We start from the raw sequence: 12,506 nt of genomic DNA on the forward strand, positions 1-12,506 counted from the left end.
CATCTCAAGAAGCACCAACTCAAATACATATTGCACGGAGCATAAGGTCTCCAAAATCAAATAAATTTTGTTAATTTGCTTCTAATTTGTTGTATATTTTTTAATACACAGACAAATTGCAATGATCTTGTTCGGACATAGAGAGGACAACGATCAAAAGGGTCTGCATGTCCTAAAGATGTTTTCTACAGATAAACACAATCTTTACTACTAGTATGTCGTGGTATTCAAAGAAAGGAAAAAAAATAGGCATTGCAAAATGTGCATTTAATATTTCGAAAAAAAAAATCATTTCTGTTAAGATCTTCACCAAAGTGTCTGCGTAGATGTCAATTTGCTTTTTCTGTTATTCAATATTTGCTTTTTTGAAGTACGTGTCAGAAGTCTGTTTAAAGTATCCAATCCCTTGTGTAATAGATATTTCATGAATTATTTTTCGCATTTCACTAGGTTTCAGGGTTCAAAAGTATTTACAAACACAAGTGTTCCTTCTTTCAGTATTTATATTAGACAAGCATGCAGTAATGTCGTTGATATCCTTCAAAAATATGATTTTTTTACTGTTTATTTAACAAACACGAGAAAACATGTAGAGACCTAAACTTAAAGTTAAACAAATCTTGTTTTTTCGTTACTCAGAAGTCAGAAGCCTTAGTTTCTAAAATATTTTCTTTCTCGATCTATTATGTATTATAGAAATTTCCGTTAACATGTAATATTAACATAACTTATAATATTTTGTTAATTCTATTAAATGAGAAAAACTCTTCATTCATTTTTGGTTTAGCTTTTCTAGATGAATCGTACAATATCTAGTTCAATTTCTTTAAAAATTAATTTATCAGATGGACTGCATTTTTATCTCTATTATTAAAAGTAAATGAACTGGAATACATGTTCAAAAGGTATCCTGTGATGAAATAAAAATATTTTCATATCAATATCGACCACATTATACATACATAGTAAGGAGATATAGGGTTCAAATAAATCCACTCCAAGATATACTCCGTGTACATTGTACTCTGCACTCTGTTGGCTTTAGGAATATTATTAAGTATGTAACACAAATCGCAGCAACCAGACAAGGTTTTAAACGTTTTAAGATTCTTTTCTTTCGTTTATCTTCGTTACCTAATTTTGTGTCTGTTCTTACAATTTGATATTGTACAAGGGGGTAGGAATTTAATCCAACTATGAATACGCCCATTTCAAACTGTCAGATAGCACTTAAGACTGTTACTAATGATGTTTTCTGAAAGTTAGGCAAGAAGTATTTTAGCATTTTCTTTACATACAGTATTATTTTTTAAATGAATTGAAAATTGATATGATGATTAAGTGTTATAATAAATTGAAAAAGTAATATACCGAAATTCGTTCAAAAAATAAATCACTAAAATATCTTAATATAGAGATTTATCTGGGCGTTCATTAGTAGTAGAATTTTAATTTGTCAAATAAACTCATTCAATTCATAATTAATTTTCAATAAGATAAGCTTACGATTAGATGTCCTTAGAACAAAGAAACGAAAAAAAGAAGAGGTGCACATGGTGTATCGTTCCTTTTGGAAACGATTTGATTTAATTCAAACAGAAAATCCATATGTGTAAGGAATTTTATTTTGTTATCAACGATTGTCCCCGGATATCGGGGCAAACTTGGAGTGGATAGTCCACAACCTGCTATCTTTAAAAGTTCAGAAATGGGTCAGGAATCTTCGTAAGAGAATCAATACATATCGGCGAGAGGTTCTTCGATTTTAAAGGGAGTAAAGCAAATTAAAGATCACCGATCGACTCCGTTATGCAAGATTGGAGGCTTTCACTTAACTTTTAAAAGTTTGTCTTCGGCATAGGAGTGTATATTTATAAACCGAGAGATATTGGTAAATGTTCTTACCCTGAGAGAGGATTTTCTAGCAAAACATGTTTAAAAATAGATATTGGAGATAGACGTATGGTCTTCAAGGTGTGAATCAAGACACGTGCACAGGTAATTTGTAATCCAAAGAAAAAAACAATATTGAAGGAAAACGAATCAACTTGTGAAATAAAGAGAGAATACTGGTGGATAGGAGAATAAATCACATTGGACAGGTGAGTTTACCACTGCCTTATCTTTTAAACGTTTTCCAATTACACGAGAAATATCGGTTTACAAATTACATGGGGCCTGACAAGCTGTTTACAACATACTGAATAGTTGAACAATTTTGTGTTTAAGATTCTAAACAGATCTGCGCATATTTGATTCCTTGCCTCTACATTTTTTCTCATGTTCATATAATTATATAGATTAGTATATTACAATGATTGTAATTTTAAGGGGGACATGAATTTCAAAGATGACTTTAGTTTTTAACATTTTCATTTTTTTTTAAATTATTAAATAACTATCTTCAATGTTGCCACTTTGAACACTGTTTTGCAATCTTGAGAACGATTGCTAACTTCTCCTTTAGCAGATTCAGTGCATATCTATTAAATTGTTGCTCTCAGATGAAAATAAATTATACATTCATTTCACTAAATTCTAAATTAACAATTTTGAAAATGTAAATTGCTATATAAATTTAACACTACTTACATTTTAATTCAAAATAGAAGAAACAAGCTTAAAAGTGAAATGATGATATAAAAGAAAACGAATGGGATTTAATCGAAAGAGAATATTCTCCGATTCTTTAATAGCATGAAATTAACGTTCTGTCAACCCTGAATAAAACCAGACCAAATTAAAAATATGCATTTTCTTTTATTATATTGAACCCTCATTGATAACCGGAATCTATTTAACGTATTGAATTTTCAATAATACCGTCGGTTTCAATAGTGTTAAATAAATATTTCCTCTTGTCAACGAAGCTCGTCGTCTACATTTAAATTACAGTGCATATTCTAAAGTAGGCGTCTTCTTACTGAAAAGAAGACAAGTGTTACATACACGCCACTATTTGTTTGCTTCATTGTTCCTTAGTTGATTAAATTTTACATGTATAAGATAAGAAATTTTTTAATCATTAAGAATACACCAAAAATATCTACAGGGTGTTTCACAATATATGTCACACATCTAAATGGGCATAATCTGAATATTGAGCATGATAACAAAAATACCAAAACACTATAGGAAAGCAAATAGATCTAAAATTATGATATTGCAAAGTATTGGGGAAATTATAATATATCATGAAGTAACTGATGATATAATCAGTGACCTCATAATGTCAGCTTTTCTCAAAATGGAGTACAACTTGCAGCAAAAATTGGTTGTAAACTTTAATTATTAGAACGATATCCTGAATATTGTACAGGGTGTGATGATGAAAAATATTCAGACCACAAATTCTTGTCTAGTTTTCATATATTAAGAAAAATAAGAGAGTTTGAACTAAATTTTAATGTTAAGATGAAAGACAGCTACATTCTGCCCCCCCCCCCCCCCCCAAAAAAAAAGAGAAGAAATGAGAACAATATTAAAGTGAAGTCAATCATTGAGAAAACCTCATAAAAGTTAGATCTGAGTTTTTGAAAATGGATTGTAACAATGCCGGTTAGTGCATCAAGTGTATTTAGAAATCTTAAATTTGAGTTGTTTGTCTGCATACAAGATTTCAGCATGTAAAGTCCGTTGACTTTCAGAGCTCGTTCAAGTTTGCAAGACTGACTGAAAGGAAGAGCGAAATGGGCACCAGTTAACACATGCAGGTAGTTCTGAAATGACACATTTATTTATATGCAACTTTAATTAAAAATAGATAATTATGTATTTTGAGGGTTCTAAGAAGCCAGATATAAAACAAGAAAAGTCTCAAGTATCCTGTGAAACTTACAAAACAGTGGTCAGAAATTTCTATGCATTAGTCTCATAAGTTATTTAGGATATAATGTTGGGAAACACTTGGAAAATAACGTTTAAGGATATGTTGCCATAGTAACTGAAGTGGAAAATGTTGGATACTTCTAACCCAAAAAAATAATTTTGAATTTATGCTGATTAAAATGATATATAAAATGTATATTTAGCTTTAGTTGTCATTTATCTATCTGTCTTTAGATGTGTGACATATATTGTGAAACACCCTGTACATGTATAAATAGGTATGTAGTGAGAAAAATCAGCTTCACTTTTCGGTAAGGGGAGTTTTAAAAATAAAATTATGGGAAGGATTTTTAACACGTTTGAAAATATTGTAGGCAACAGATTTCTTAACAAGTCATATTAAAAAAAAAAATAAAACATGCATAAAAAGACAAAAATATCTTAATAATCTTTTTAAACAGAAGAAAAAGTCAAAATGGATTGATAATCTTTTCCCAGTAATATTTTAAATCTTATATATTTTATATAGATGATTGAAATATATATCATAAATTACCATGAATGTTGTTTTTAATTCAGTGTATGATAAAACATATAGATTTATCATGGCTCAAACCGCCTTTAAATAAATGCATTGAAATAATAAAAACATATGGTTTGGAATCTACATTAAAATCATTTCCTACGAGTTTACCTTTAACAAGTGACAGATACTTTGTCTGTCCAGTGAAACTCTATAACTTTCAAATGCTTTTTGTTTGAACAAGGAAAGAGTGGATTAAATGAAATTGATTTATTTTACGTCTGCTGTCAAACAATCGAATACCAGTATTAGAGAGTGGGCATCTATGCTCTATAAATAAGATTCAGGTCTTAACTGTTTTTAACAACCTAGAAAAAAATTCAAATTTATTCTTCCGAAGCATTATGACAACTCTCTAAGGAAAATGCAGATCTTAAGACTGTTGAATAACTGGAACAAAATTTAAAAAATAATTCAGTTAAAAAACTCTAATCAGTCATTCAGCAAAAAGTGATAAAATAATAATTTTATTTCTCTGTCGCTAGCAAATTTATCTTTAACATACACACATATAATTTCATATATTTTCTTGCCTTGGTCATTTGCTAAATTTTTTTTAAAAACATTCTGATTCTACACACAAGTACTCTGAAGTCGCCATAAAAAAGATGCTTGAGTTTGAGTGCTTGAGTTTCTGATTGACATTATCTATGTTGTTTTTAGAGACCAGGTCTTCGACCAATCTATTGGAATTCCAATGGGTATCAACTGCGCCCCGTTATTAGCAGACCTATTCTAAATCTTATGCATGAATATAAGAAAACACTTGCTGTAGCCTTCAACTCGACATTTAGATATATCAACGACGTTTTATCAATGAACAATGGTAATTTCCATTCTTATGTAGATACGATATATCCCGGTGAACTTGAACTAAAAGACAACAGAGTCTAACACATCTGCTTTATATCTAGATATTTTTCTTGAAAAAGACGTTAATGGTAAGCTAACAAACAAGCTCGATGATAAACGTGATGACTTTAACTTTTTCTATTAACTAATTATGCAGCAATATACTTTCATCACTTGCATACGGAGTTCATATATCTCAGTTGATTCGATACGTATATGCAAAGGCATGCTCTATGTATGAACAATTTCTAAAACAAGGTAAATTATTGATAAACAAGTTGATGAAACAAGAATATCACCAGTCTAGTTTAAAGTCGTCATTTCGTAAATTCTATGGTCGATTCAATGACCTTGTCAGCAGATGCAATTCATTATTGAGTCAAATGCTGACAGACGTTTTTCATACTAATTGTTAGTCCATTATTTAAACACTGAATTGACGACGGATTTTTCCGTTATATCCCGATTCCCGATCATGACAATGAGCATACGGCGGATGTGACCGGTCGGCAGGGGATGCTCACCCATCCATGGCACCTGATCCCACCTCTGATGTTTTGATGGTCCATGATGTTTTGCTCTGCTCCTATTTTGTATTCTTTTATGGACTTTTGATCTTGAATCTTGTTCGTTATCGCCATATGTTTCATAAACATGTTCAAATAATGACTACAGTTAAAGTTTTGACATATGAACATAAAAATAATTAGATTTCGCTATGAAATTTTCAGTTCCTTATCGTTCCGAGTTAATAAATATTAAAAAAAAATTAATTTCTCATATAAAAGGAAAATTCATATTCTCACAAAATATGCATGAAACTTGTATTATAATGAATCAAGTCATGCCGCAAAAATTATACCATATGATATAACTTTATCTTTTAAATTGTACATACCATGCAGAACTGAAAATGAAATGGAACTTACCTTAGGGTGAACTTGTAACATTTTGTTATCCATTCAAGTAACGTGACGTCAGATATTTAAGCCTGTTCATTTTCGATGTAACAAATGACAGACATTAAGGAATTGTCTTTCCTTAGACTTAATCTTCCAGAACTATGTGATGCTGGAAAGCAGTTTTAATATCTTGAAAACGAAATGCTGAATAGTTTTGGATAAAATTGTAAGATAAAACCGTTAAAAGTACGTTTTGTGTGAAAATAAACGTTTTCACTCCCCAAAAGTTAAATTTGATACAGGAAATCGTTTTTAAACACCGTTCTATACTTGTCATCCAAGTGTCGCAGTGGTTGGAAGGACTTTTTTCATGTTGTTACAAATTATTACTGTCAGGGACCACTTAAGGGTATACAATATAAACAAAACAGTTGTTCCAAATATTCAATTACTAGTATGCTATGCATCTTTTAGTTTCTATAGATGTGTTTCAGTTCACTTAGAAAAAGAAACGGATATGTCCCGAATTTTGATATCGTTATCATTTTCTAACAATTTTGATAAACTTGCTGTCATAAGACAGAGCTACATAACAAGATTCATGTAAAGATAAAGAGCAATGATAATACTCAAAGTCCAATTTATTAATTCAATTTGTAAGCACAGCAAACAATGATCTCTGAAACAGAGACAGGATTAGGTATTACAGAGAAGAGAGATTCCCTGCCGTCCAATTAGTCTCCAAGTTCTTCTTTTCATGATGAGGAAAACGACAAAAATCAAATGTCAATTCGGTAAACAAAATGATAGCCTTACAATACATATGAAAGACGTCAGTCTACAGTCGATTTTTAGCAATAAATTGTATTCACAAAACAAGCCATTGTTGAAAAATGTTGACTTTAAACGAGATTGTTGATATTCATGGATCAACAACTTATCTGTAAATGAAGGTTGCCTAGATCGTTTTAGAAATTATTCGTACGTAGAACAGTCTCTTACGTACTAAAAAATTGGAAAAACATGAACTCCATATACAGGTATATTTCTACATTAAAATAATACAGGAAACTGACCTTAGAACACGTTTATCATAAAATTTATTTGTTGCTTAGCTATCAGTCCCTTTTAATATTACAACATCGAGATATGAAACTGTTGCTTCAGACTCTATGATGTTCTTTATTTCAAAGATGCATAGCTAAAGACAGATATGTAAAATAATCAAAATTATTTCAAATAGTGATTTTCAAAACGACAAAACGAAATGTTTGCAACGAAATATTTTGAATCTTGTTCCTTTCTTTTATTAAACGCTTAATATTCAATCTCTAGGAAAAAAGGTTGCAAACATCAGAAATAAATTTTGAGGTCTTCAGTTCCATTTTGAGGGCTCCTCTTTGACGACATGTGTGGTCAAGGTCTCTCAAAAGTTTGAGTTAGAATCAAACTTTCATTTAGAAATATCATTTTATTCAAAACATGATATTGCCCTTTTACATGCGGCTGACACCAAAGAAAGTTTTGCATTATATTATTCTTTGTAAGTGACTATAAAACAAAGATCTAAGTGAGAAAGTTTTCATGTGTAACGAAGATATATAGAGCACCAGGCCAAAAAAGAAATAAAGAAAAACACAGTGTTGGGGTAAATTATCCATGTATATCTTATGAATCTGAAATTTGAGATCAGCTAGGCTTTGTTTTTTTATATTGGAAGGGCATATACTAAGTGTATTTAAACCTAAAAATAGCTTATATGATTTTGATAACAAAGACATAGTGCCAAAAGTCATTTATATGGTTATTATGCATAAACATTTCTATTTTGAAGGAAATAAAATATAAAGGTAAGTGACAAATACCTGCCAGCGACTAATTTATATAAAAAATACATTAATTAATTTAGAAATTTATATAAAAACAGTAATGTTATATATTATAAATGATCCAACACATGCACATTTTTCATGATACATATTAATGTTCACATTGTTAATTACTTGTATATGCGTTACTTGTACATCTCATTTAACGTCATCATTTCGTAAGTTCTATTGGTCGATACAATGACCTTGTCAGCAAATATAATTTATCATTGAGTCAAATGCTGACTGATGTTTTTCATACTGATTGTTAGTCCATTATTTATAAACTGAATTGACGACGGATTTTTCCGTTATTTCCCGATCATGACAAGGAGCACAAAGAGGGTGTGACCGGTCGGCAGGGGATGTTCACTCCTCCATTGGATCTGATCCCTCCTCTGATAATTTGGAGGTCCGTGTTTGTTCTGCTCCTGTTTTGTATTGTTTTATGGACTTTTGATCTCGAACACTGTTCGTTATCTCCATATGTTTCATTACAATTTCCTAACCGAGACAGGCTATTGACAGATAAGTTGAGGTTAAAGAGATCTTAACAGCCTCGTTTGAAGTCAGAATTTCCTACATTCTATGAAGGTTTAATTGACCAATATATCCTATCATTTGGCTGTTTTATAACAATTTGTATGCCTAATAGTTCGTATTATATTGAAATTACTTCTACCTATTCAACAGAGAGAGCGTACGGAGGGAGTAGTCAGTCGATAGGGGATACTTACTCCTCTTAGGCACCTGATACCATTTCTGGCTTGTAGATCTCAATTGGTCATAATGTTTGTAACATACTGTTATATGTCATATAGAATATACTTTTTCTTCCAAATGTTATCTGACATAACTATAGTCTATACGGAGTATATGTTTTTAAATTTGATATCGATTATTATACAGATTAAAGAATTGCACTTTTATTCTAATTTTAGGTATCCTTCATTACTTTGATAAGGCTTAGATGAGACAAAACAGTATGCGCGGCAGGATTTCTCTTCAGGAGAAATGTCCATTCCTTTACAACAGTTATTTACTAGATCATTAGCCACTCATGTTTCACAGACAACCTAAACGGGATAGCAACTCACCTGGCAAAAAGATGGTTCACAAACCTGTTCTGGATGGAAGATTCCGAGATCGACAAGACAGCTATATCGAAACTCGGCCACGTCTTCATTCTGATAACGAAGTCCCTGAAATTGAAACTTCTCATAACTTTCTTCTCCCGCTCACTAAACGTGACTTTTACACGAGAAAAGACACTGCCCGAAAGAACCTTCTAGGATACCTTTACACCCGACAACCTGTTCTTCATCGCAGCTATTCTTTCGTGGCTGGGGAGAAACCAGTCAACGAACCAGGTCTTCCTAAAATCGCATCTTTTTCTCGAGAAAAGTCCAATTTCAACCTAAGTAGTTCAAAGAACAGAAGCTATGAAATTACCCATCATGAACTGGGCGTTGGTCAATCATCCAAAGTCGGGAAAGTAAGAGAATTTTTGAAATCCGGAAGTTCTAGATCAATCTGTAGTGTGAAAAAGGATAACGCGAGTCCTCAAAGATCCCGGACTAATAGCAACAAAATGACATTGCCGGAAATTATTGAGGATCTAAATAACAACGAGAAATATGCAAATGACGTTTACTCAGAAGAAGAGTCGTTCGACAGACCTCGAGGTAGTGATCATGTGATAACTTTTGTGCCATCTAGGCTCATAGGGAACGAGCCAAAAGTCTATCCATCCAGACATAGACCCATTACGCCAAATTTATTGAAAAAACTAGATAAATTAAAGATTCCTAATCGAATACGAACCCAGGATTGGGTAAAGGTGTTACCATCAGACACTAGAGCATATATTGGAGAATCTCGAATTAATGCACAATATGTTCCAGAGGATATAGACGAATAGTAATGGCGGTCTGGATGCACTATTTGTTTTTATCAAGTTTTTTATTGACATTTTCATGATAAGATTTTTTATAAATTAAACCTTCAGCTCTTTGATGAAGAATTTCAAAAATTAACGAATCAATAACTGGCATAAATTCAAATTAATATTTATGACTTCCATCTATTGCTCTACAAAAAAACAGATTATAAAAATGGTAGATATTACATGCTTTTATGTTAGGATTATGCTTTCAGACATTTTATAACATACTTCCTTTACAGAATTGATAAAAAGGGGGTGATTGAAAAGTGTATCTAAAATTTACTATCTCTAAACTTGATCCTTATTTGTATTGTCATGTGTCGGAGAGAACTGTATTATAATTGTTTATGCATGGTTAAATATAATGAAACTGTTATTAGCAGACCTATTTTTGTACTTATATAAAGGAGAATTTGTCAAAATCTAATACGTGAAAAGAAGAAAACACTTCCTGTGGCCTTCCATTCGATCGACTTTTAGATATATCGACGAGGTATTGTCAATTAACAATTGTTATTTCCATTCTTATGTCGATACTATATATCCCGGAGAGCTTGATATAAAAGATACCACAGAGTCTGACATATATGCTTCCTATTTGGATATTTTACTCGAATAAGTAAACAACTTCCCTTACATATGCATCAATAGACCTTCATCATCTGCATATGGAGTTTATATCTCTCAGTTTATTCGATACGCAAGAGCATGCACTATGTATGACTGTACAATTTCTAAAAGCGAGGAAAATTATTGATAAACGAGTTGACATAACAAGAGTATCAGCAGTGTTGTTTAAAGTCACTATTTTGTTAAGTTCTATGGTTGCAAAGGACTTGTCAGCAAATACAATCTATCATTAAGTCGAAAAATAACTGACGTTTTTCATACTAATTGTTAGTCCATTATTTACAAACTGAATTGACGACGGATTTTTCCGTTATTTCCCGATCATGACAAGGAGCTCACAGCGGATCTTGAATACTGTTCGTTATCTCCATAATTCATTACTTTCAATCTTGATCAAAATTTACGGTATGATCTTTTGAAAAAACAAGACTTTGTAAATATATTTTTTTTATCCTCATCAGACTCTGTTGCTTGAATATACTCTATCTAATACTTATTACACATTATGCATGCAATATGCCACCTTGTTGAATCAAGAGGTGCTTATAAATTTCAATTTCAACACAAAAAATGGCTGTCCGTATTTCTGATATGAAAAACTTAATGATACGAAAAAAAAATCTTGCATTGACTTCCTGATGAATATTTAACGCATGAATTTCTCGGCTCATTTGTTTAAAATAGTGAATACTTAATGAATTAGCTGTCATGATATGGTTCCAGTATATATAGAATTTCTAGCCTGTTTCTGTATAAACTTTCATCCTGTTTGTTTGCTCAATATCGATTATGGAATTTGTTACAGATATCCGTAACATTGATCCTTTCCGCTCTATACTGTTTAGTACATGAATGTATCTTGATACGTATTCAACCTCGAGACATAACAGATATGTGAATAGGTTTAGAAATACAATGATGAGATAAAATCTGAATATAAAATTGTTGAAAATAATTACAGGATACAAATATACCGTTAAAGTTTTGAAATCTAAGGTTTGAATGAAAATTACACGTGTTTATTTTGGGTGTAAAAATGTTTGACTGAAAATTTCATTCCACCTGCTAAAATTGGGTGTACATCTGAAGTTTGGTGGCGCTCTTCAAATTGAATCCATTGATGACATTTTTTGTCAGCGCTTCGAACTATACTTAGTATTCTTACTGATCAGTTATGAAATATATGGATATAATGAACAGAATGGGAGCAGAGCAAACACGAAGCTCTAAAACATCAGATGTGGAATCAGGTCAGGTCCCATGATAATGGAGAAGTGAGCAGTCACATCTACTATGGGCTCTTTGTCATGATGGGGAAATAACGGTAAAAATCGTCGACAACTGAAATGTTTAAATAATGGCCTAACAATAAGTATAAAAAACATACGACATGCAGTCAGTATGCAACTTAATGACAGCTTATATTTGCTAACTATGTCATTGTATCGACCATAAAAATGACAATTTTTAACGAGACTATGGTTTTTCTTGTTTCATCAATTTGTAATATATGCATTTACTACACTTCATTTGGATCGAAGAGTCATAAACATAGAGAAACTGAAAATATGGAAAATTGAAAAAAAACAACAAATTTTTCAACCGATGATGCTTGCATGCAGGCTTCATGAAAGAAATACTGTAAATCACTTTTTATTCGCGAGAACTTTATTTTCGCGTAATAGTAATTCTCGCGTATAATAGTATTCATTAAGATTATATAGAGCAATAACCACAATTCGCGAAACTTTTGTCTCGCTAATCAGGAGTCAATGACTGTCTCGAGAAAATAAGGTGTCGCGAAAATTAAGTGATCTACAGTATTTTATTACATTTTTATTTCCTTCAAACATTAATCAATAAATAATCAATCGTTTTCTCAATAACTCTTAAATAAG

General features: G+C 31.5%; 1 protein-coding gene across 1 annotated transcript; it reads left to right on the plus strand.

Moving 5' to 3' along the window:
- Positions 1–1,705: 1,705 nt before the first annotated feature.
- Positions 1,706–10,325, plus strand: LOC134229792 (uncharacterized). Its single transcript, XM_062711577.1, has 2 exons — positions 1,706–2,102; positions 8,975–10,325. Exon 2 carries the CDS (start codon positions 9,094–9,096, stop codon positions 9,952–9,954), a length of 861 nt encoding a protein of 286 aa, XP_062567561.1. The 5' UTR covers positions 1,706–2,102; positions 8,975–9,093; the 3' UTR covers positions 9,955–10,325.
- Positions 10,326–12,506: the final 2,181 nt, after the last annotated feature.

The sequence above is a fragment of the Saccostrea cucullata genome, unplaced genomic scaffold (assembly GCF_032062105.1).
Source record: "Saccostrea cucullata isolate Sc308-1 unplaced genomic scaffold, CSIRO_AGI_Scuc_v1 ctg114, whole genome shotgun sequence".
Taxonomy (NCBI): Eukaryota; Metazoa; Mollusca; class Bivalvia; order Ostreida; family Ostreidae; genus Saccostrea; species Saccostrea cuccullata.